The sequence below is a fragment of the Bactrocera oleae genome, chromosome 2, assembly GCF_042242935.1.
Source record: "Bactrocera oleae isolate idBacOlea1 chromosome 2, idBacOlea1, whole genome shotgun sequence".
In the NCBI taxonomy this organism is placed as follows: Eukaryota; Metazoa; Arthropoda; class Insecta; order Diptera; family Tephritidae; genus Bactrocera; species Bactrocera oleae.
Window position 1 is genome coordinate 18,179,863 of NC_091536.1, and position 27,462 is coordinate 18,207,324.

General features: G+C 31.4%; 1 protein-coding gene across 1 annotated transcript; it reads right to left on the reverse strand.

Annotated features, from left to right (window-relative positions):
- Positions 1 to 4,963: 4,963 nt before the first annotated feature.
- Positions 4,964 to 27,002, reverse strand: LOC106627710 (A-type potassium channel modulatory protein KCNIP1). Its single transcript, XM_014247920.3, has 7 exons — positions 26,848 to 27,002; positions 11,070 to 12,205; positions 9,989 to 10,058; positions 9,744 to 9,814; positions 9,452 to 9,646; positions 8,392 to 8,640; positions 4,964 to 8,325 (listed from the first exon to the last, which is right to left on the reverse strand). Exons 2-6 carry the CDS (start codon positions 11,223 to 11,225, stop codon positions 8,512 to 8,514), a joined length of 621 nt encoding a protein of 206 aa, XP_014103395.1. The 5' UTR covers positions 11,226 to 12,205; positions 26,848 to 27,002; the 3' UTR covers positions 4,964 to 8,325; positions 8,392 to 8,511.
- Positions 27,003 to 27,462: the final 460 nt, after the last annotated feature.

Here is a 27,462-nt window from a genome sequence, read left to right on the forward strand (position 1 = left end):
TGTGTCGTTTATTATGTTTACCATTGTTTTGATTAATCGGCGATTATTTGAGTGACTATAGGGGTTATAGTAAGTTAGACACTAATAATTCTCCACTCTCTATTTTAGTTAAAAAAAATCTCCTCAAAAAATCCAGCAACTATTTTGAAGTGGCTCGAAACCAATTAAATTTTAGTCAAAGACACAAAGCGACGTAATAGGAATATAAATTCCAAACCTTTTCTGCCGAGTTGGCAAAAGACATGTGATCTTTCCTACTCTTTTCTTGCATTGTGATCTATTTGTAAACTATCCAATTGGAGTAGTACAATACAATATTTACAATATTTTCTTGAGATAGTTCATATAGTGCTTAAAATATGTGAATGAAAGTTTCTAGTGGACGTGGACAAGTCAAATTTTTTATGCTGTACATTACGACCAAAACCTACCTTAAATTACTTAAGAAATTTTCTTTTCAAATACGAGTAGGTTTACTGAAGCAAAATAAACGATTTTTAAGGCGGAAGATTAATGGCATGCTCGGTTGACTTTTAGTTTCAACAGTTGACTGAGTTAACAGTAGGCACAATAATAAATCTGAAAAACAAAACAAAATTAAAAAAAAAAATTATGTAATATTTTAAAAGTTAAAAGGCTTAACACCAACCTATCTAATTAAACATATCACATATTTTCCATTTAAATAAAAATGCTCACTAATTTAATTAGTTCTTATTTTTTATTTATTCAATTCTTTTTTTTTTTCATTTCATTTATCAAGTCTATTGCATAAATGTTTTTTCAAATTTCAATTATTTCTGCATTAATTTAATTATTATTCTTACATTTTATTTATTACAATACTAATAATAAATATATGATGCATAAGAAAAAATTTAGTAACAAATTTAGTCATAAAATACATTTTATGAAATAAATAGTTTGGAAAATATTTCATTTACAATAGAAATTAAATATATTTAAAGTATTTTTTATTGATGATATTTTTTTATCGTTTAACAACACTTACTGTTAGTATACGTAAACATTTTTTTAGACATATGCGCCTGAACATAGGCCTCAATCGTAAAAATATCTGTGGCAATTTATTAAAGTAGCTGAAGTCAACTTAAGTTAGTGATGGCAATTGGAGTTTTTTAATCAATTTAATGGATATCCGGCATTATATTTTATCTTTAATAATAGCTGAGTATCAGTTCATGGTTATGAAGTTCAAATAAGGCTGAAACGAAAGTTTGCACAGACTTTCAGTAGCATTTACAACAACCACTTTAACTTAACTTGACATAAGCTACTTTAACTAGAATGGCATGTATACATATCATACATACTTACATAGATACAAGTATGGGTGTTTTCAATAAATTTTTTGGTATTTATTTTTATACAATTATTAATTTTGTTTGCATTGTATATTAATATTTGCTCTTCAGCTTAATTTTTTGTGCTACTAAAAATTATTGAGTACACATAATTACTTACTAAGTATCTATTTTTAAAGAAAATACCTCTTCCCGTAAATTATATTTTAATTTTTCTCATTGTATTTATCGTTTATTTTGTATGCTTAAACATTCCAATCACTAACCACAATTTGTTGTTGTTAAGTTCAATATTACTACATGTGTATTAGCATTGTTGTGAGTTGTTGCCACTTCGTTTAAGATTTGCTTGTTTATATAAATCAATTATACAATTAAATATTACTGTGGTGATTTCTTTGCGAAACAACTCAGCAACTTTTACTAAATAATAAATAAATAATTATTAATTCAATGATTATTTAATATGCTTACAATTATAATTTTTTAAATTACCAATTTCTTAAACTTAGTTTTCGTAATTGAAAATATTTTTTTTGCTATAGTTTATATATTTTTATTGTTTTTTTTATTTTTGCTTTCTCTCATTAGGTTTGGTATTCCCTACATTAAATTATATATTTAATATATTATATAAATATATTATTTTCAAAAAAATGTTTCAACTAATTCCTTATACTGAGAATGTTTGTATGCGTGGACATATTACTTTAATTTATTTAAATTTCATTCAATTAATTGTATCATTAACTTATTCTTACTTCGTCTAAGGTACATTTTGATTTGCAAATTTTATTCAAAGTATTTATTAAAGTAATTCCAAGAGAAAACGCAAAAAGCATATGAAGATCACAGTAATCGAACTTAAAACTCAGCAAAGTGTTTCTAAGTAAATTTATGTTAAAAATTAATCTTACGTAACTAGCTAAATTTAATTTTTTTTAATGTTTTTGTAAATTTAGATTTGCAGGTTATTATTACAATTAATATATTTATTTATTATTAATAATTATAACTTTTTGCTTAATACAAATACACATCAAAAAACATTTTATTTCGCCAAAATTGTTGTATACTCTTTTAATATATATAAAATTTTATTACTTTTTAATAAACATAAGATTAAATTTACGAAATTGTTAAAATAAAAGAAATTTTTAAATAAAAAAAACTGTATTCCAAATCTTTTCTTAAAATGATGATGAAGTAATTATATTATCAAGGAAAATTGTTAAAATTTCAAAATTTAACCAAAATGTTGGAAACTATAATATTGAATTTGTTTTAACAATATAAACAAGTGAAAACCGACACCAAAAAATTCTTTCAACCACAATATTTATCAAAATCTTTCTAGTTTTAAACCTTTACTAAGATAGTGCTGTAAAAAAACTTGTATTTACAGAAATGTTCGTTTCTTCAAATACTTTTTGTTTTTTTTTTAATTTAATCTATATAAAATTTTTTTAAGCGATTTATAAAAATATTTTTTGAAAGCAAGTAAAGTTATTATAGTGAATATTAAAAAATAATAATAATTTTTTGAAAGCAGAAAAAATTTCAAAGGTTAATATAAAAAGAAGAGTTATTAAAAAATTATCTTCGCTCAAATATACATACGTATATGTATGTATATCAACTTTGCCAATATGTATATGTAAATTCACAATTTTGAATAGGTATATTTTTTATGAAATAAATGTGTATATAATAAGCGACCGTTCGTTTTTAATTTTTACAGAATATCACAAACATTAACGCAAAAGCTAAATAAATAAATCATTTTTGCGAGTAAATGTACAAATAGTAAATTTTAAGTCGTATATCGCTACATACATGCATAAGTTTCTTGGAAGGATATTCGTTCCGCTTTACAAATATAGGACGTTAAATTATTCAGTTTTTTCGTATTTAGTTTTTTTAGTTTTTAGCACATGCTTACATTTAATAGATAATTACTTAGTGGTAGTAGTTATAGTACCTTCGTTTATCAGGTGAAATGCTTGTAAGAGCTTTCATGAAGCTTTCACCAATTTCAAATTTCTTGTAAGCACTTACAAACACTTGCTTGAGACTAACACTCAATATGCCGACTATGAAAATCACCTTACAAAACAGCTACTTGTCAGTAAAATAGCTTTAAATCTATACAAAAATGTAGTAAAATTTGTTAAAATTTCAAAAATACGAAGAAGAAATCACGCCAATGAAAGCTACGGAAGATCTGTAAAATCTCACCTTTGTGACGAATGTGATGACAAGCAATATTACAACTTGTAGGGTGATCCATAACGGCGCATTATTAATTATATACAATAAGACACATACACATAAAGTTAGTTAGGATCGTAAACACATACAATATACATATTATATGTAGAGTAGATATTTTACTGGTATATTTTAGTAATATTTAGTTATTTCACTTATTTAGAACTCGTTTAGTTTAACAGTTTTCTAAGTAACTTAGACACACACATTTTTGGAAGAATTTTCAATTCAATTTCGTTTTGTTAGTTTTTGTTTTCATTACATTAATTTATTATTTGCCTAAATGGAAGGATAACAGCTAATTCGATAAATTACTTCAATTTATTACCTAATTTATTATTGATTAATTTTGTATCTTTTTAGTCATTGGCAAGCGAAATGAGTACCACAAATTATAGAACGGTGAATTAGTATACCAAAAAGAGTTTCAAATAATGCTTTGAATATGCACAAATGTAATGCATTAGCTGATTATTAGTAGTATTTGTTTGGATTGATGCAAAACCTTCTAAAAATGTGAGTCCGCTTTGATTGTCCATTTCGTCTAAATACGAGTTGTAGTATTACAGTTGCCAACATTAGCTTCGTTAAGCGGTAAATTGTAAAAAAAAAATCAATTTTAATGGAATGCAGTTTTTTTTTCAAAACAACTGTCGCTGAAATTCAAAAAGTTGGTGTATGGGTGTGTTGAATTTTGTATAGTGCAATCGCGATTTGAAAAAAACAGTAAGTATGAAAATATATGGATTTTAACTTAATTAATAAAAATAACTTAAAGCGTTTAATAAAAACAAACAAATAACTTCCGAGTAATAATGATCTAGATAATTAATAATAAATTGTTTGTTATTTTTATTATAACAAGTTGTTTGATTGTTTGATTAAATTGATTATTAAAGAGTTAAATTTTGTACATAAAAGAAAACTGTAAAGCTAACATCATTAGTTTGGGCAACTAAAATTTTAATTTCTTGGCACGAAAGCGAAAAATATCTACGAGTACGAGTATGTATTATATTCCATTAATTTCTGGCATGGCTCGTACAACTTTAATTAAAACTGAGGTTAGGCGGTGTCAAGTGTTATAACACACAATTATTTGAGATTTTTTAAATAAATCTCATAAAATTTTAGACTTTACTCAGTTTATTATTTTCAAATTTTGACGCCATTCCGGGTATTTCGCCATTTCACTTACAAATGAATAGTGGTTTTCAAAACTTGGAACCAACAATTTTTTTTTCCGCTTTATTTCAAAACGCTAATTGCTTGCTATACAGTTGGTAAATTGTAAATGAAAACTATATATCCCATTAAAAAAACAATAATATTCGCTTTATTTGCGTAGAAATAAACATTTCAACAAGTAATAAAGTCAATGCTTATTTATATTTTCTCTCTTTATAACATTTTACAAAGTAATCCATTGGCGTGTGTGTGTTTGTTTTCTGTAAATGTTTTGCTTATTTTATTACATTTTCTTCAGGTATTGCTTACAGCTTCGGTGGAATTTGGCTCCATATAAAGAAGTGAAAAATAAAATATGAATAAAAGTAATTCAATTTTAAAATTTACACAAATACACTTTAAGTTCTTGTATCTGTTTGTAAAATTTGTTTTAATATATTTTTAGTTCTTGGTGTTGATTACTTTTTTTATTTATTTTATTTTAGTTTTTACAATAAGAACACTCTATAAGCTGCATTTTACGTTCAAATTCATTTGTGTTCGTTATTTATTCTATTGGCGCTGGGCTATCGGTGCACGAAATTCATTTTTGTGTTTGGTTTTTGTTTTCAATATGTTTCGTTTGTGTAAGTACGTTTTTTGTATTTTTTTGTTTCTCTTTTTTTCATATATGTTTTTACTTATTTGTAGTACAATTTTTCAAGTGTTTACTGTGTTGAAATTATCCTTAGTACAGTTTCAGTTCTACAGATATAGTATAGATTGTGATATTTGTATTTGTTTCAACGGTTTTGTGTGTGTGTTTCCGTTTTTTGTTTTCGTATGTGTGTACTTAATTGAAATCTTAGTAGTAAATTGCCTTTGAAATTACATTTTCAATTGTCATTCATATGTTTCGGTGTTGGTTTAATTGACCGGAAATACGTAATAACAGTAAAGTAATAACAACTTTTGTTACGACACATATGTATTTACCACATTTACAGAATTATTTTTAATTTGGCAGATGTTCTTGGTATTTCAGTTATATGTATGTAGGTATTTAGCTGAGACTTATGCAATATAAATATATGTAGGTAATTCACATTGCAAGGAGAATATGACGAAACCGTACATGCCAGCAGGGAAATTTGTGTAGTTATTTTTTCTCAAAGAGACTTTTTAAATAAAAAATTCACATTTCGCAGTAAAAGTTTCGAAATAGCAAAATTGTTTGAAAATGGGAAATTATTAATTTCTACGTGAAAATTCAGCAACATATACAGATCACAGTATGCTCTCGATAACTGTGTATATAAAAATTCTTAATTATTTAGCTCGTATTACTTTTCAAAATAACTTTTTATGAACGTTGCTAATATAATTGCTTCAAATAAAATAACCATATGAATTTGTAAGCAAATTCAAAATTTTTAAACACATTTGACAATGATAATAGTATTATTATTTGTTACCTTTAACTATCGTATTAATTTGATAATTATTCGTTGACTTTGACAATCTAAGCAAATGGTTTTTGGAAATATTTTTGATGAACATACAAATAATATTTTGTGCTATATTCTTATCACGCATTATATAAATAGTCATAAGAGAAATTGAGACAAATTCAAAACATTTTTTGTTTCAATAAGCATATAGCTACCATAATTGGGTACAATAATTTTATTAATTATTAATTAGTAAAAACATACATACAATATAAAAATAATTTTTCCGAACTTCATTTTTGCTAGAATCCCAAATATAATAAAATAATAGACATAATAAAATGTAGTATTAAAGTCTTGAAAAGAAAAGTAGCATCGATTCAAAAAAGTAAGCGGCAACATTATAGCCCTTAATGGTGTTATTTATGATTGTAATAGTTCAAATTACCGAATTCACACTGTACTTTAACTCAAATTATTGTCAAAATTACATATATGGCTATCAGAAAACCTAACCTTAAATTTATACGTGCTATCTTTGTCTTTCTGCTTGCCTAACCATAATAATTTTTAAAAAATTACACACAGTTTTAAATAAATAAAAAATATTAATAATGTACGAAAGAACACATGGATTGGTTCTTTAGTAATTAAAGATAAGCGGCAACGAGATTCAAAACACCACTGCTGGCAGGATCAATCACAATGGAAAGTACTTAAATTAGTTTAGAATTTTCGAACAATTTCTTAAATTTATTTAATATTTCTTTATTAAATAAAATTTACTAATACTATCGTTGTAATTATTATTATTTTGGTTTTTGTGTATCAATCTCTCTGCTTGCATGCTCCAGTCACTATCATGTAATTTTTAGTTAGCACGATTATTTTTTAACTTTTATTGTTTTGCATCCATTTTGACCATACAACAACTGGCAACGTCTTCATACTACTAAATGTACCATATGTATGTATGTATATAAACAACTGCATACTATTATTACTAAATAATAAAGTAATTCATTCTCGACGTTTTGGTATTACACTTTTTTACTAAATTTATTGAATTTCAATTTTAAACATGTTTAACTTTATTATTGCTTGACTTTGTTCAATCTTGCTTTGACATTGGACTGCTGACATATATTTAATTAACATAAAAATATTCCGAAAAATGGCACTTGTAGTTTAAAGATTATATTTTTATTAATAGTTATCCTGTTTTGTTTGAAGTACTCAGAAATTTTAAACTTTAAAGAGCTGATTTTATTGCATTAAATGCACTGACAGTTGTGACAATGAAAATGTTTGCCAGTTCACTTTTATACCTAATAATGAGAGCAATTTTTGAGCAAAAATGGTAAGATGAATTGGTATGATATGTCAACACCATTGTAGCTGACAACTGAAAGCTTGTTTTAATTTGAATAATTTGCTTTTTTTTCTAATTAGAAACGTATTTATTTCAAAATTTTACTCCTGCCAATTTAGCTGAATTTTTCATCATTGATTTTGACATATTGAAACACACGCATTATGGTAAAACATTTGTTAGAACGAAGGCTACTCAGTTAATTATTTCAATGAGCTCTCAATGATTTACCTTACTGATTAGGGCAACACATGAAACTTGTTAAACTTCAAAGGTAATTAGAAAATACTCAAACATTTATAGTGAAAAGAAAACTTGAACGCATCAACAATTTGTACGCCTGACAGTGTCAAATGTCAATTCTAGCAATGCTGTGCTTCACCTATTTTACATTTTTTAGTAACACAAACTAGTGTGGTATGTAATATGACTAATTGGAACATTAAATAGCTCCTTGAGATATTCTAAGGCTATTTTCAGTTTGTATACGTCTATGTTGTTACACTCCTTTTAGTATTTTTTCAATAATACTCTGTTTAATCAAACTATACAGCATATTCGCAATCTGAAGCATACGAACTGTTAATTACTTTATGTACATACTACACGCATACAAATACACCTGATTTTACGCCTTTTCATCGACTTTCTTTTCGCTAAAACGAATTTCCTTGTCTACAAACTGGAACTTCTGCTCGAAATTTTACGTCTTTTTATTTTTGTCTAACGGTTTACTCGTCTACAAAATAAAATACAGTAGATGAAATTATGTAAATAAGTTGTATGTGTCTGTGAATACGCTTACCTGTGGACTTTCGCTGGCATTACGTGTGCTCCTGCCATTATTGTTCTTGCTTTCTCAAAGATCTATCAGCGATATAACTTCTTGATTATTCAAGATGCTCTCAAAGTCACTCTCTGACCATCAGGGATCCGAGTGAAATACATGGAATGAGTTCACAATTGTACGGTTAGTCAGCAATCCCTTCATCCACATCTCGAAATTAATATAGCCGACATTGTGCGGATCAAATGAGCGAAAGGTACGTTCCAACTGAAAGAAAAAACCAAGAGATTTGTTATAATACACAAATAGAGCAGCATGATTTAGAAGAGTTTGTAGAAAAATTGTTATGAAAGCAAATTATGTCAAAAACAACATTCTTGAAATCACATACAATGGTTAACTCCATTGAATATACTGATGATAACTTAACCTTCTTATTTACATCTGAAGAAATCGTTTCGAAATTTCTTTAAACCCAAAACATTTATACCTTGGCAAGATACAGACAATATTCCACGATACGAAGTCCCGTCCAATATACTATGTGTAACTAGTCCGCAGTAAGTCTCAAAACAGAGAGATATCCTAACCATTCAACATACACTAGCGACGTTGAAGATAAAAATCAGACCTAGAATGCTGTAAGGCAAACGGACTTTCTTCAATGGAAACCTACAATATACCACAAATAAGAGCAAAAGTTTATTAAACATAATGATATCTCTTCTGATTTCGGTTTGCCGCTATTGTAATGATATCTTCTCTCTTCTAATGGTATCAGACTAAAAAGTCCAGTGCAAAAAGGTGCTAAAACTCTCGGATCTGCATCCCTTGACATCGTTCATAAAAGCTCTACAGTGAAACCTAGGATGAGGAAGCAGACCTACCGAAAACATATTTCCATAGCTGTCAGACTATTTTTAAATATCAAAATTTTGCCTTCAACCCATAAGTACCTACTTTAGTTGTCTATTATTCTTGCAGTAATTAAATAAAACTACTAATTCCATTATTTTTATGATATCCCATTACATTACATTACTTTATATTAATACGTTGCACTCTCGCTTAATTATACCTGCTCTTTGGCTTTTCGGTCTTCCTCCGGCTGATGCGGCCGTCGACCCATTAGCTCGTGTATTGAATGAAATAAATCACTCATTTCGCCGCGTGTTATCCGGCCATCGCCATTTACATCGTACAATTTGAAAGTCCATTTGACTTTGTCGTACACAGTACCTCGCAAGAGTGTTGAAAGCATATTTAAAAATTCCTGTGACAAACCAGACAAAAAAATTGATTATCATTAGAAATATTTGTAATTACCTATATATAATGGAAAAGTAAATACTAATAATTAATTTAGTTACCCGAAAGTTGACGGAACCAGCGCTGTTTATATCGAAAGTCCTGAACACATGGTGAGCGTACAAACTGGAATCTAAATAAAAGACACATGTTAACGATAGGCAGAAATTCATACACATGTATATGTATAAGAATATAAAATTTATATGTTATGCCATAAATTACATAAGTAAAAATCATTACAGTTTAATCAATAGAACTTAATACAGTTAGGTACTATTATGGTTTTTATTTTACTGCTACTTACTGCCATGTGGAAAGAATTTGGCATAAATCTCCTTGAAACATTCTTCTTGGACAACACCTTCGGGACATTCCTGCAAAAACAAGGGGGTGTAAGAGAAAATGTTAAAACAAAGTTCAGCATTTGGAGCAGCTTTTGTGGCGTTCACATTACTCAAGAATCAGGCAATAAAGTCAACGTAAATGGTTTATATGTTCATACCTTTAAAAATAAAATATTAAAAAATGTAGCTTCATATAAAACCGCAATCAATTTTTTAAATAATTGCATATGTATAGTAAGTAAATGGATAAATATTTGGCATTGGTCTTGAAGTTCGAAAATAGTCTTATGACGTTAATATCAAATTCAATTTAAGTACATAAGAACAATCTTTTTTTTTAAAACATTCTCTGTTTACCGAAGGTTCATTGCCATTCGATTTTCGAAAAAAAAGTACTAATGATGTCTTCATCACAATATCCACACAACCGGAAAGTCCTTGAGGATGCGATAAATTCCTCTTTAGAGCCTTTACGCCCAGCATTGTCTTCTAAATGGTTCAAAATCCACCTGTGATAATCACTGAATATACAGGACAGTAGTACTAAAGAGCGTCAAAATGTAAGGGTGTCAAAACAGTCGTGTCCGCACATACACCGTATCATTTCTACACATACTCAATCAAAAGCTGTCGAGTCAATATTGCTATACGGAGTAAGCTTTATGTTGTTACCAGAAACGATAAGAGCATATACACATATATACATATTTTGCGGGTTTCGAAACAAATATTGTACTTTATAATGTAAATTCTAATGTATCGAACTAGTAAGAACTGATCTGACGTTGAAAAAACATATTTTGATATATTTTTTATAATAGCGACTCTAAAGAGATGTATAACACTTGTGACGAAATCAAAATAATTAAAATAATTGAAATTCTTCGGCTGACTAGATCATTACGAACAGTCTCAAATGTTTCAGCTATGGATACAGTACACGTTCTAAGACACCATAAAATACAACAAAGTGGTTTATAATTTCAATACTTATATTATAAATACTTACATTTCATTATTCATTGCTCATAGTTTACTCACCGTTTTAAATCCTCGATACATAATTCGTATTTCCTGTTTTGAGAATTTTGTCTCACGATACAAATCTTCGATTGTTACATTAATCGGCTTAGGCACTCGAGTGTGTTCCAATTCGAAGACAACCTCCTCGATGGGGCTTTCCGGTGGCGAAGTCATTTTGAATTATCGTCTGTATCTTGTATATTTCCTTTAAGTCTTCGTATTATTTTGATGTATTTTGTGAATTTCTTTTACACTTTCTTTTAGTTAAAATACGAAATGTTCAAACGAATTATATACTATATAATATTGAGTAGCTAGTAGAGGCGATAAACAATGATGGTGTTTGTGATGGCTTTTGTAGAGGATTACAACAAAAATGCGCCTGTTTTTGTTCTTTTTACTTAAAATCGTTTAATTCTTCGCCAGCTATGACGTTGGCAAATTTTTTAGATGGTTGTACTTTGCAACCAAGTCAAAATGAGCAGCGAATAGGTTTGTGTAGCAAAGGGAAAATTAAGAGGGAAACGCTTTGGCTTCTTTGTAATCGCATAGTCACGCGTGATAATTCCATTTAATTCAATTCCACTATTTTATCTTTTTCATGTGCATATTCCTATTTCTGTTATAATAGTTGTTGGTGTTACAATTCTCATGCATTTATTGGCTACTGTTGGTTTGTCTTTGTTTCATTGGTTAATTAGTTCGTTAGTTCGCTTGGTTTTGGCTTTAGCTTTGCTTGGTTTGCTACCGCAGCTTTGATGCCATTCTTTGTCTAACTGTAACGGTAACAATTTGAATAAGAGTTGGCTGGACAATTATTGTTGCACGCTTGTTCCTTTTCTAGCTCGTTTTGTTATTGTTGTGTGGTATAAGTAAAGAGTTTTATTTTTTTGTTTAGTTTTGCTGTTAACTTATTGTTTCGGCGGTTTGCGGCGGTTTTGAATTTTGTATTATATATTACTAACGATTTCTTATTGTTTTTGTTGTATTTATAAACTTTGTAGTAGAAGTTTTTTCCTTTATTGTTTCCTTCATGTAATTAAAACATATTTAAAGGACAACAGCCCATGCCAGTGGTCGCAGTGTTGCTGTATTCTACTATTACGAATGGTATTTGTGACCTACACAACTCTGTGTAGTTTCTCTGCCAGCAACTGTAAATGTTTTGAAAAAAAATAAAACTTGGTTATATTGTAGTAATAATAAACTTGAAAAAAATATTTTGAGTCCGATATTTTTTTAATAATTATATAATATAATAATTATTACAAAGTGGAAGTTTGATATTTAAAGTTAACTTTAAATTCAAGTAACTATCGAAACATTCTTCTGGGACTTCATAATACAAGTAAGATAGAAGATAGCAGGGAATTCCATCAATGACTGAAGTGAGATGAATGAAAAACATAATATATTCAAATCACTCAATGGGTTCAATATACGTCTGTGATACCGTTACTTCTTTAGAGCTACAAATAAGCTTTAAATAACAAAGTTCTGAGCTCAAATAACAAAGTTCTGAGGCCTAAATACAATATTAAGGCGTAGTTTATCTAATACGGGAACAATTTAAGATTATAACTCTTTGCACGTCCGTGCACGCCCCGTCCTAGTATTAGATTAAAGTTATATCACATAAAGAAAGCAGGAGTAGTTCAGTGGTAGCTTTTTTTAGAGGCAACTCCGCTACTATCTGTGATAATTTGATGCAATTTAGAATTTTTAATTATTCTCGTCATTCTTATGTTTTCTAAGTGTGTTAATAGAGCGCTTCAAACAATGCCTCACTTTTGTACTTTTATGAAAGGGTTGCACATTACATTTCCTCTGTCATTACTGAAAGCTTTTACAATACATTACACGTTCACTTACCTTGACCTATCATAGACATACTATAACAACATTTTCTCACAAAGTCGATTTATTATAATATCTGAGAAGTGCATACATTATACATACATATCTGCGTATTCATGTATAAATATGCAAATACAAGTTTAGTTTTCGACTTGGACAAAGAAAGATTCATAATAATTTCACTTCCTTTATGGCGTGTAGATTTTCAGCGAGAAAATAATGAGATATATGAGTATCTAGTACAAATTCCAAAAAAAAAATGTCGAATGTCATACCATAAAAGTGTTGCGAAAAAATTACAACAACAAAACACATACATACTCATTTAGCAGCAGTGACATTTATCGCAGTGTCTAAAAGTGTTTCAAAGTATTTATGTGCTTATGTATGATAAATGCATGTACGTTAGTATATATCATGGCAGAATAAGTGAATTTTCAACGTGTGAATGAAGCGTAAAATCACAAATAGTTTAAGGCACGCAAGGCATTACATGTGAGACCCCACTTTAGCTTCAATGAAAAGCTAGCGTCTAACAAAGAGCCTGCCATATTCGCTGACTGACATGCAATGCATGAAAGGAGTGCCGCCCCGACTTTTACCAACTGCAAACAAACAGAATAGCACACACATGCAAAATAATCAACACAGCCACGCGTATACACTACTGACATGCGAAATAAGAATGTCAAGTACAATTGTTATGCACCAAAAACCAAAAACCAGAAAAAAAAACAAAAAATGAAACATGAGAAATAGTAGGCCAAAATCAGTTACAAACCTACTTATCTGAGTAAAGTAAATATCCACAAGCGAAGCAGACGTCACGCAGTATAAGTGCACTAAGCGCCACAACGCACCCAACTGAGCATTATTGTGGCCATCGAAGCGATCACAAAACGCGTCTCTAAATAACTACGAATGACACAATAACGCACACAAAACAAATTGCCGATTGTAATTTCCTTTGTTTTTACCAAATTTTTCTAAGCTTTTAAGCCAAAAGCAGCTTCATCGTTTGCCACTTCGAGTTCATAAGCCTTAAACATCCTTGCCAAAATTGTAGGCAACAAGCATTACAAACACATACTCCTACAAAGACACAAAGATTAAAAAAGAAATAATAAACTCAATGAGCTGATTTTACATAAATCAACGCTAATAATTGCCATTTCTTTTTGTCAAATTAAATATCAGCAAATGACCTCAAATTTGTGGCGATAAAAAGGAATTTGGCAAAATTACAAGAAATGACTGAACGCCAAAGAAAATGACGAGCGAAGTCGTAATGGGCGGCCAAAAGCATATTCGCCTCGCACGCGAGACAATAGCAATAAAATAAGTAAGGTGGCGTAAATTCGAGCGAAGGCAAAATTTGCGACGCTACCCGGCGCACATTACAGTCAGGCTGAAAAGTATTATGAGTTTGCTTGAACTAAGTCTTTCACAAAACCCTAATATTTTATACGAAAACACTTTTCAATACCGAATAAAACATTTCAAATCGTGCCAGAAAGCATAGGCACATAGTTAAAAGTTAATACAAAAAATTCCTAAAATATCATCAAAGTGTTATACAATTAAAAGCATTAAATTATTTCCAGTATTTTAGTTAAGTACTCGAAAAACCTTAGTTCATTGCTGACATTGCTCGATCGCATTAACGACATGAATATCATTGCAGCCAAACCGTGCTCGTGGTCTGCCACTCTATTGTGAAACGTATTTAAAACGTTATTCTATTTCTACTTCTACTAGTACGTATGTTATGTACTCGCATGTTTTTTTTATTATTGTTTACAGCCGAGTTGAGCCGTCGGCAAACGCGTTACTATACATTTGTTCTGTAAGTGGGAAAGCGTCGTAAATTATTTGATGGCGGAAATAAATTAAACAAAGCAATAAATTTTCGCAAAAACCCCAAAGAATGAAACTAGCTAACAACTAGAAAAAAAACAAAGCCTGACAACAAACAAAGTTATTATATTTAGAAATTGCTGTAAAATCATTCAGTTGTGCCTACTCTTAATTTCAGCACAATCGCTTCTTTAAACAGTGGTTAAAGCTTAGACTATCAATTCGGTGTATTATAGATATATCGTAACCGTAAATGTTTATAGAGAAATTTTAAAATGCTCTATATAATGTTACATAAGTAGTACATATGCATATCGATCTCTTGGTCAAGTGTGTTTCAAGCCAACTTGACAGATTTCTTAGAAACCTTTTTATGACACGTAGGCTTAAAATTCTGTCGTTGAACGGTAGCGAAAACGGATAGTTGGAATAGCTTCCTTATCAATCGGACCACTGGACACCTAGGGTAATTTTCTAGTCATATAAATGCTTGTTGAGCTCATTATATTCTAAGATAAATTTTCTAGAACAATTCTTAGAGAGAGAGTTAGTTCCTCTCATCCCGTTGTTAAAGAAATTGTTGATGCGAATATTTTGAGCAAAGCTTATTTATCGATGTTAGTTGTAATTTTAAAAAACGCGCTGAATAACAGCCGAACTTCCAGTCTCTGATTAATTTTATATCGAAATTTTTAGGAATACTCTGCGTCTCATTTTGTAGCGAAACTATTGATCCGCCATGGTTGCAACAATATCCCACCTTGGAGCGAGCGTTTCAGCTTAACCAAAACTTACCTAATATTTTATTACTGCAGTTCCCTCATGTTTCACACAAATTAATCATGTTGTTTATAGATTAAGCGTTCTTGGTGATCATAAAATTATCTATATATATATAACTTATTAAAATATTAGAGTGGAAGATACTGAATATTTTAAAGAAAAATTTATAAATTAATAATGTAAAAATATATCTCATTATTATAATAAGTAATCAAGAGTAATAGAAACTAATTTTTATACAGTTTTGTCTTGTTACTTGTTCAGAGGGCGTTTGACAGAAAAAACATTACTTCGTGGCATTATAAACGAAAAGAGAGGAGGAAAAGAGTTTACAATAATTATGAAAGCTTAACAGTTTGTTTGGTTCGTGAATTGGCGTGTCGCAATCTTGTCTATATCATCCATGCCTAGAAATGTCATAATTATTAAACTTAAATGGCATTCGCCCTTGAAAATTCAGCCGCCCAAGCGGCCTGCCATGCTTAATGCGCTCCTGCTGTGCATGAAAATATACCATTACTCTTTTACGCAGTCACCTACACACATAGTCTTGTATGGCGGCTTATTAAGCACTCAACCAATTTTTCAAACAACAAAAAAAAAACAGTAAAAACCGAAAGACAAAAACAAACTACTCGTACGATTTCGACAATATTTTCTACTCAAAAGTTACTTGTTTTCTATTTTCACACACTTTCTGTTTTATTTGCAAAGCGTATCCTTGTAGCTTTTTCAGTAAGCACTTAAGCTTTGATAGCATCATATATGACTTTCTGTGATTTTTTTTTTTTTTTGGCAGTTCGAAGTTTTGAAGCGCGCTCTCGCGCACACAAAAACCCACAAACTTGTGTAATATATTTAGTTAAATTATTGGCTGAGTATGCAAAATGTATACAGTTATTTTAGTTTAACCAGACGGTGGGGCGACGGCACTCTCCTCTTCGGCAATGCCAAACTTTTACTTTCGCTGATGTTTGAATGTGATTTGGGTTAGAATTCTGTTTTGCTGCGGTCGCTTAGCTATTTACCTACTCACACGGTTGGGTTGGCTAGAACTGGACTTCATTTTCATTTGAGCTGCGTGGCATTGGGCTGGTGAATGGTTGTTGTGTTGGCGTGTTCGGGCTAATTTTACACAGACTGTGTATGCTTGTGGTTTTGGTGGTTTTGTTGTTTTCGTTTTTGTTGTCCACTCATTAAGTTGCTATTTTTGTTAGTTAACTACATGGTAATCATGTTGGCATATACTACGTGTGTATGTATGTCTACATGTATATCTATATTTAGTACTTGAAACATTTCGTGCTTTCGAATTACGGGCGACCGGAAACGCGGTTGTAAAAAGAATGCCAGCAATGGTAATGAAACGGAAATGATAAGCGTCCGTCAGGTTTACTGCTATTGAAACTACTTTGCAAACAATTTTTTCAACAATTTACCGAATCAAGCGTATGAAAATAAATGCAACACAGTATTTTTAGACATTATTATTTGCAACCTATTCAAAATAGACGAATAATTTTAACGATGTTTATGAGATTTTTTCAAACTTTCGCTCAATTAAAGCTTGTAGCTTCTTAAGCGTCTCATTTGTAGGCGAATACAACGATATATACCACTTCAAAAAGAAAAATCTCAAATAAATTACCTTTACAGTTCAGTTAACCATTGGAGTTCAACATTCCGTACAATAGTATATAATGTGAAAGTGTTGTTTAGAAAGATGCCGTGGTATGGTGATTAGAGATACGCAGTATCACTATGCAAGATCAAGGTTTTTATCGTAATTTCAACCAGTTAGGAGTTTTCGCCTAACAGCGCTCGCTACTCAGTAGACAACGACCCAAATATCTAGCAGGGATCCAAACAACAATATAACCAGTTAAAATGGCAATCTATATCCGACAGCATTCCAAGCCGCTATGTTCTCCGCCTTGAATTTACATTTTAGCAAGTATTGAAAAATAAGTTAAAATATATGTATGTGTGCAAATGTATCTCCTGGCAGTTGCAACATGGAGCGTCACCCAGCAAAGACTAAAGAAAGTCAATACTAAATACGAAAGCGATAAAAAAAATTATTCTCACATCGCTGAGAATTTCATTTATGGCACAAAAAATAAATCATTGATAGCAAACATGAGAAGAACCAAAAAACGATTATACATGCGCGAATAAGTACATACATATATTCAATTTACATTTAGTTGCCCAACCGCCAGCAGTGCCAATTACATTTCACAAAAATTCTTTACAATTCGCCTACACTAAAGTGAAAGTGCACAAAAACCTCACTACCATTTACAGTATTTCCGTTTAACAGTAGCACGCCACGTATACCGTTAATCAATGCCAAAGTTTCTCATACTGTCGGTCAGTCAGTCAGTCACTCAGACAGCCAGTTAAGTTATCGTGTGAAATCCGCAACTACTTAACTATATTCACTTTTTTTAACAGCACCTTCACCGACCCATTCAATAGCACTGACAAAGAGCTTAAAAAATGCTTTTTAATGCATTTACACACACACAAAGAAAGTTGTGAAAAGTAAATGCAAAGCAGTGTGTGAAAACAACAAAGAATTCCTACACATACTAAGTATGCGTATGTGGTTGTTTCACAATAAAAGCGTTTCAAAGAGGGCAATAAGGAAAAAATGTTCTTGCATGCATATAAGGGTAAGCTACTATTGGCGAAAAATAATATTTAGAGCACGTTTAATTTATTTAAATCATATTTTCAACAAATCTGTCAGCATAACTTCTATATATGGTTAGATATATCTCTGAATGTACAACTGATCCAACTTGATTTTAATGCCGCCACGGTGCGTATGAGTAACTTTTGTAAATTTCACATATAATGGACGCACATTGTGATTTCGATGGAGAAAACATCTACAGTTTTTCGAGCATAATATTATATAACATAACATGTAAATCAATTGAAATGCATACATATATGTATATACCAATAATATTCTTACATACATACAATATATACAAATACCGTTTTGCATAAACGCTAAGTTCTTCAATGACTTTTGCATGACTCTTAAATTTAATCACATATCAATTAGCGTTGTATTAATGTTAGAGCAATCCGCCAATCTAAATAAAACTGTCTTCACTTGAGAACGACTTTGAAAAGTTTACGCTGGAACAAATTGTGGCAATAACGGCAGAAAAAAACAAACTTATACAACTAGTGGAAACCGCTTTTGTTATAATTAAGAGCGAAAATTTGTATGAAGGTCGTTAAAATAGCAAATGATTTGTTGTGCAAGCAACACAACAACACATTAAAACTTAATTCAAACAAGAACTCAAAACCAAATGAAAACATTAAAACTCAAAACTCATTGAAGTCAAAAAGTGAATATAAAATGTAAAACTAAAAACAAAAGCATAAACATAACAAAACTTAGTCTGTTCTCGTTAAATGAAGAAAGGCCAAACGCAGATGTCTTTAATAGTGCCACCATTAAAGTGTCAACGTCAAACGCAAGTGTAACATTTTCACCCAACAACAACAATACATACAGGCAATAAACTTGGTTAGCATCGTTATTGGTGGCAATTATAACTTGTCAACACAAGATCGACATTTGACATATGCACTTACGTCTACGAGTATAGTTTGTTATGCCTGTCCTTCGGTTAAATACAATGCTGCCTCTATTAAATGCCATCTGTTTATGGGGGTCAAATTAAAGACAGGCTTATTCTATTTGCATATGGTCTGGTAATACTTGAAAATAATATATTAAAAAAAATATAATGAATTTCGAATGCTCAGAAATTCGATTTAAAATCTGATTTTTGCTCAAAAACAAAAACTTTACGTGAAAGTGTTGCCTTCTGTATTTCTGAAGTATTAGTGAAGTGTTTGTGTCAACGTTTTCTAGTAAAAAAAAAATTATTTCGTAAAACTTGTGGCACAAAATTTAAATTTCTATTTTAAAAACATTATTTACGCATGTTTTTAGTTTAGTTAATCGAAAACGAATATAATCTATAACATATTTCTCAAATATCTGCAGTCAACCAATTTTCCAAGTATGAACAGAGAGCTATCTTCCCGAAACACCACGTTTTATGCTGCTAATCGAGCCTATTTCAAATAAAAATCACTCTAAATGAAGTTAACTTGTGGTTGAGCTTCACTCTTTACACTGAATTGCGCAGACTGGGGTTCGAATTGTATTTTTATACATAAAGGTCTATGGTTATGTATCATTCTAACCAGCGCTTCAACGCCAAATTATATACACAATTTCATTCAGAGCCGCCGCTTAAATATTAGCTACGTCAGATCTCTAGTTCAAATCACAGACTTATCAAACCGCTCTCGTACTATCTACTCACAATCACACCGCCTTAACAAACGCCCAACAAGCCAATCAGCTAGTACAACCACGAGTGTAGGGAGAAGAACACCAGCGACCAGCGCAGTCCAGGAAGGAATTGGTAACCCTACAGAAACCCGCTTTTAATTTTTATTTGCTTAACTTGCGCCTTTATATAATATATACAATCTACACGTATACATACATATGTGTATGCACGTGTATTTGCATGTGCGCTTCGTATGCCTGCTTGGCAAGCTGAACATGCATACCATACACATACACCCACACGTACAAAAGTCGTTACTTTACTTACACACTCTCTTTTACTTCTATACCATACATACAAACACATGAACATCTGCATACGTATATTAAGCGCGAATATTTGTTTACTCAGTCAAACACTTAGCAAATATCGTAATAGCCGAGCGCAAATGAAGCGACGGGGTGAAATGAACAGTACAATTTTTATGTTAGTTATTTATGCGCGAATGACTACAATGCGAATAGTTAGTACGTATACTGGTATGGGTGTGTATGTGTTTGGGTGTTTGCGTGTTAGTTTAGTAAACGTACAGAACTTTTACGGCTTTTATGTACAGCTTATGGTTAGAGGCGCCAGTTTGAGTGCGGTTTGTTGTTGGTTGAAATCGTGGCAGGAGTTGGTCCTTCCTTAAGCGTAAATTTGCATTTTTTATTTGTTTTGTTCTGCTATTTATTTGCTCTTTCATATAACATCGATTTTTCATGCTATTTTTTTTCACTTTAATTTTTTTTTCTTTGCTGTTTGTATTGTTATTGTGGTTGTTGGTGATGTTCTTGTTTATTTTTTTTAAACCTATCCAACTAAGCACAGCGTGTCGGTTACGAATGACAGTCGGTCAATGCCATTGTAGTTGGGAAAAGCCCGATAATGAATGAAACTTGCGTGGGACCGAAGTGTCCATGCGCTGCGTTCGCTCAAATGTTAGTTATAAAAATGAATGATTTTTGCAATTCACGTAAGCTAAAAATAGTTATGCGGAAGTTATTGATAGGGAACTTCACTGAACACACGTGTTTCATTGGACATTTGTATGTTTTATGAACATATTTTTTAGTCATTATTTATGTATGAAACTCAATTCAGAATGTATATGAAGATATGTATGTATACATGTTTATGCCTAAACGATATTTTGATTTTTTTTAACAGATATCTTTAAAATTAAACCTTTTATTGATAAGCCAAGTGAAGTTCCCAGTTATTTCATAACCACAGTGTAGAATTGTCCGGTAGAAAGTATTAAATTGTAGTTAGTAGAAAAAGAGAATGTCAACCAAAGTCATCTTTACCCACACGACAATCACAGATCAGTAATAGTGAAAAATCTTAAACATTTTCTTTAAATTATGCGTATACCTTAGAAACACCCAGAGCTGCGTTATGATTAACTTCACAAGCTCCTTAGTCTTGCCTCTAATATAACTTTTATCTAAAGCTTAGAATCCCTATAGGTTACTACATGATTTCAATAATTTCTCACCGTCACATCCAATATTCAGCTGGAGCTTGCAACTCCTCTTTGCCCAATGCAATGTGAGTTCCTCCAAGTTAAACAATTATCGTTGTAACACGACATCACATGGCTTAAAGGGTTTATTGAGTATATGCTAAAATGAAATTGACATAATATCTGAGATAATTAGGTGCCTTAAGTTCACCGAAACCATTTCAACAGTTAATTAATTCTTTCAATGATATCATGTTTCCATATTCCAAATTACAAACGAGACTCAGCTTTTCCATGTCACATTATACAATAGCTAATGTGAAGTAAACTTATAGGCGGCAAAATTAGGTCACAAGCTATTTGCATTTCAATGTAATTAGTCAATATTCGTATTCCACTCTATTCATATGTACTTAAGTACTACCACAGTATACTGCACCATTGAGAATTCGAACAGTATTTGTGAGGCCTGAAAAACTCACAAATTCCCAAATACATCTGTCACAAAAATGTAAGCACACACACACAGCCATACATTTCATTCGTTTCATTCATTTTTGCCATCAATGCTTTTTTTGCTTTTAACACACATTAATTTGATTTCTCTTTTGCTGTTTTTTGCTGTTAAGCCTGCCATTCGAACTTCCAGCTGTTTTTGCTTTTAAATATTTCGCAACTTAAAATAACTGTTAGGTCATGTTCTTAATTGAAGTAAAATATACAATTGATAATACTGCTTCCTGCACTGTGACAAACTCACATGCTGCGATATCTCGTCTTGTTTTCGAACCTTACTTTAAATTAAAATAGGCGCTTCGTCTCTGCATCGAAAAGCAACAAAAAATTTGTTCAGTTCAGCCCCATGTCAGAGATTAAATGAACATTTCGTAAAAGTGCATATCACTCTGTTAAAATAACGATATTTAATTATGCCAGTCTACTTGATTTATAGCAGTTGTTTGTTGGATTCGCTTCCGAGGCTTGGAGCTCACATTCAGATTACAGAAATATAATACCGAAATTACTCTTTTGGTTTCAAATAAATTTTGATTATGGCAATAACAAGTAAAAAGTGGGTTAAAAAGTTTACCTTTAAATTTAATTTATTTTGAAAGAAGAAATTAATTCAGTATATCAGTCATTAAATTGAATTAATTTTGCCTACATTTTAATTTAATTTTAATTTTAATTGAGCGTTTAAGGTAACTGCTATGTATGTACGAGGTGTATTCAAAGGAAAGGGTGAATTTTGATGTTATAGTATGTTTTTTTTTTGTTATAATCAGACACATATGTTTATCATGTGCTTACATTAGGAGCCAATTTTGATTAGTAGTTTGTTTTTGACAACAGAAAAGGTTAGGCACATTTTTGTGTGCCCTTCGATTTTTGACTTTGGAAAGAAATGGATCCAAGTATATGTATTAAATTTTGCGTTAAAAATGGCATAAAGTGCTCCAAGGCACTTGAAATGTTGACTATGGCATTCGGTGAGTCCACTTTGTCTCAAAAAAGTGGTTATAAGTGGTACAAGTGCTTTACAGAAGGCCGAGAAGGTGTTGACAACGATGAGCATTATGGAGGTGCGACCACGTTGCAGAGGATGTTGACATATCAATCGGCTCATGCCATTCAATTTTCTCGACTGTTTTGAATATGAAATGTGTGGCAGCGAGGTCTGTTCCAAAATTGCTAAATTATGAGCAAAAGCAATAGTATCGCTCTTTGACCAAAAACAAAATGAAATTTTATAAAGTGCTTTATAAAAAGAACTTCACATTTATAATGAATTTCAACCAGTTTCATATGAATATGGCTAATATATGTATGTATATATAATATTAAGGTGGGTCAAAACCAACAATTTTTTTCGCTTCGTACTCTGAAAAATTGGTTGATAGACAACTCTAAGAAAGCCTCCCCAAGTACGAGCTCTTAATTGAAAATCCTCCGACTAACAGGTTTCTATTTTTTTTTATTATGAGATAGAAAAATTCATATCTTGCTTTCAACTATGCATATATACACATTTGTATATATATACAAACATACAAGTTTTGTTTATTTTCATTCAATTTTAGAGAAAATAGCCAGCTGGCGCACTTACATGTCATTCTACTTCTATTTCTTGACAACTTGAGCTAGAACTAAATGAACAAGGACAGTTCCAACAGCAATCTAATAAATAGTAATGCAATTATATCGTTAGAGAACAATCAACCAAACTAGCTTATGGTATTTAAACAGGTTACTTCTGCAGGAAACGGTAAAAAACTTATTCTCAGCAAGGATATGGTTAACGAGTAAGTGGCCAGGCGGGGTGACCTGTATATCTCTATCACAAGTGAGACTACGTAGCACAGGTTTTAATATTAATAATGCAGAGAGCAAAATTAACTAATAATAAACACTTTGAGGAAGATTTCATAGAAAATTAAAATGAGAGGGAAGGAAGGAAAAAGATAAACACTCCGTTAGGAGCAAAAATAATGAGAACTGCTAAAAAATAGTTCACAACTATAGTTTTAAGAAGTTTTACCACAGTACTCCAATCTAGAACCGGTTAAGTGCAAGCAAAGGTTGAAAATAGTAACGTAATTCCATTGATTTATAAAAAGCCGATGTCTTCATGGAGTGTGGATAAGTACGACCCTAAATGCAGTAACAAACCTTGAAGTAACACTCTCCATTTATGGAAAAGCCTCAAGATACTCTTGATAATGAGGAGAAAGAGAAGCGATGCTAAGGAGATATATGTAAGAGCTATTTACTACACTGATACTAGATCACAAAGGTTTTTTGGGTGGAAAAAAACTTTGTTATACATACATATGTATATGCATAGTTACATATACTACTCAACAAATGTGCTTTCATTAAAGACAGCTTTCGCTTAGAACTCTTTATGATTAAGATCCGAGCGATTATTATGGCTACTGTTGCATTGAGAAGTTAATATTCGCAATGTTAATTTGAAGCTAATAACTTCTGCATAAATAGGTTACAAACATATGTATTGTATTTTTGATGTTAAACCTTTAAAAATCCTCAAATAACGAGTTCTATGGGTTGTTCAATTTTGACAATTTGAAAGGCAACACAAAAATTACGTACATATATTTAATAAATTACATCAGCTATCGGCCGAAACAACTAACTAAAGTAGCATGACATTTGTAGAATCCCTATAAATTATGTATAATTACCAAAGTCAAGCCTTTGGGAGCAGTGCTGACATGAGCAGTCCTCCGAAAAATTACATTAGTAATTAGTCCAATTTAAAAATTTTATTTTTAATTTTTTAGTTTTAAATTGGCTTTCAAAATCTTTCAATTCTTTGAAATTTTGCTAATAAGCTGCTTTATACTACATTGTGCTGTATGAATTACTCTTAAAGTGTGTTGGATCATATTTTTTGCATCAATATAAAAATGTGACACCATTGCAGAATAATGAAGGCCAGCACAGTGCTTATATTCTCACTTCCTTGCAAAAGTTTCTCTTAATTATATTTAAATCTCACCAATCTTCAGTCATTGAAATATGTTTATTTAGTGCGGCTTAAATGTATGCTTACAACATTTATGTGTTTGCACACAATTTCTACATTTTAAGTGCTTATGCAGCTCGGTAAGTTGGTGTACTCATTTCAACTGACGGACTGCTTAATGGCTCGCGTGTTTCGAACAATTTTAGATATTCGAAAGCACTTTCACCACTAAGTACATGTGCGTGCGTATTTTGCATTAAATGCGTTAATTATATTTATTTAATATATATATAGGATTTTTAATATAAATGATCAAAACTTTTGCAATTCGCGCTTACTTACGAATATTGTGAGCAATGAAATTGTTTGTTGACTTTTTTTTTGTGAGCTATGAAAATTGCATAAATTTTTGTTTTTAAATAAAAATAATATATATACTTGTATATGCATATTTTTTTTGGTGTTAAATGTTTTTTTTTTTAATAAATATACTATTTTCATATACTTATTAATCTTTAATAATTTAGACACATATTTTTTATTTATTTAACAGTTTTTATTCTACTGCAGTTTTTATTCTACTGCAACGCTTTAGTCACGCTTTTTGCTAACTTGTGTTGTTTTTTAACATTTTCTGATATTTTTATATTTTTTTAATATTTTCTTAACTCATTAATCTTAGCATTCATATTTGGCAGAATTTATTAATATTCTTATTATTTGTATTATTTACTTCACACATTATTAGTCTTTTGGGTTTTCTAATAATTTTTATAATTTTTTTTTACCAATCGCTAATGTCTTTGATTATTATTATTTTTTTATTTACATCGTTGGGTGTGATAAGCTGCATCCGTTGCTTATTTAGTTGCTGTTGTTATTGTTAATATTTATTTAACATGTGTTTGTTGCTGTTGTAATTGGCACTTGAACTTTGCTTAACACCTTGTGGAGCCCTACTGGCTGTTGTTGATGGCCAACACACTTTTTGTTCTTTTTTCCTGCTCTTTTCGCTCTTTATTTCCTGCTACTTTTACGTGATGTGGCCTGTGCTGCGAAAAACTGCCACAACTCCGCCTGTAGGAGTTAAATAAAACACCTTCACTTTATAAAAGTGGCGTTTTTGGCACTTTACTTCATTTGTAGACACAAATTCTTCATAAATTCTATTGTCATTTTATTTATTTCACTAGCAGCCGCCGCAGAAATATCTTCTCTATGCCACGACCACATGCACACACAGAATTCACACTCGTCGTTTGCAATATTTGCCATTTTCTCTCCTTCTCCGTATCCTTATAAGATCTGTCTGCTAACATTACAATTTCAACAGCATTAATACGTTCGCATACACATTTCACAGCATCGCGCTACTCTTTCAACTCCGCTTTACGGCTATCTTCGGGGAACCCCCACCTATTCGCTGCCTCGCTTATTGCCCTGCCTTCAACTCCTACACACCTATGCACATACTCACCCAAGCGTCCAGCTGCCTTGATAATTACAAAATTTTATTTGTTTTATTGCAAATATTTGCAGAAATCTATCGCTGACGGCGCTGCGTGAGAAATATAACTACAATACGCACACCAATCGCAGCTCAAACTAATAGAGGTTAATCCAAAGAGAGGTAAAGCTAGCGCTGGTAATAGAAGTGGCGTCTTCGACTTTCCGCTTAGGATGTGTGGCCCTAAGCACACCATTGGCAAAACCAACAGATAACAGATAAAGCAGAAACACCCGCCACAGCAGCAGCAGCAGCAAAGTGGCGAGGGAGCAGTTGTGGCTGTGGGCGCATACACACAACAGCTGAAAATCGCTTGCTATCTTTAAACTTTGCTGCTTCATTCGCCACTGCTGCTGCTACTTCAAGGCATTTCAGAACTCCTTAATTGCTAAAGAACATTCTTTAAATGCGTTAAATTAAATATACAAAAATAATCTTTTGCACAAATTCACACGCACCGTTTGTTTATGGCCACCCACGTTTTCAGGCCGCAGCAGTTTACACTTGTGAATAAATTAAATAGATACCGAACCGCAGTTGCCAAGAGACAGACCTACGTGTACGCAAGCAATCCAAACACACAACTGATACTAAAATCCACTCGTTGGTGCTTTTCGCTCTGCTACCACTACCGACGACTGCTGCTGACTGCAGCTGCCATCGTTGTGGAGCCCTGTTAACGCTGACATTGACGTCGCTGCGCCACTAACTGTCATATCTACTTAGTTTTTCTGTGCAAATACGAGTACACATATCGACGATTTCAATTACACACACATTTCACAGCCTTATGGGAGCAGCATTTCCTGTACTTTGCCGAAGTTCAAACGACAGGACATGCCGAACGTCCTCAGCTATCATCAAAAGGCTTGCTTCTAATTTTGACTTTCCGTACATGCTATTTTTTGGGGTGATTTTTCAGTGCTTGTTTAATCTATGTACTTTTAGTACAAATATTATATGAAAATTTATTACATTTAATCATAAACATAATTTGGGCATTTAGAAATAGATTTGAATTCAGTCGTCAGACCAGTTTTGATGCTGCTGGAAAGGCTAATAATCCTTGTGCG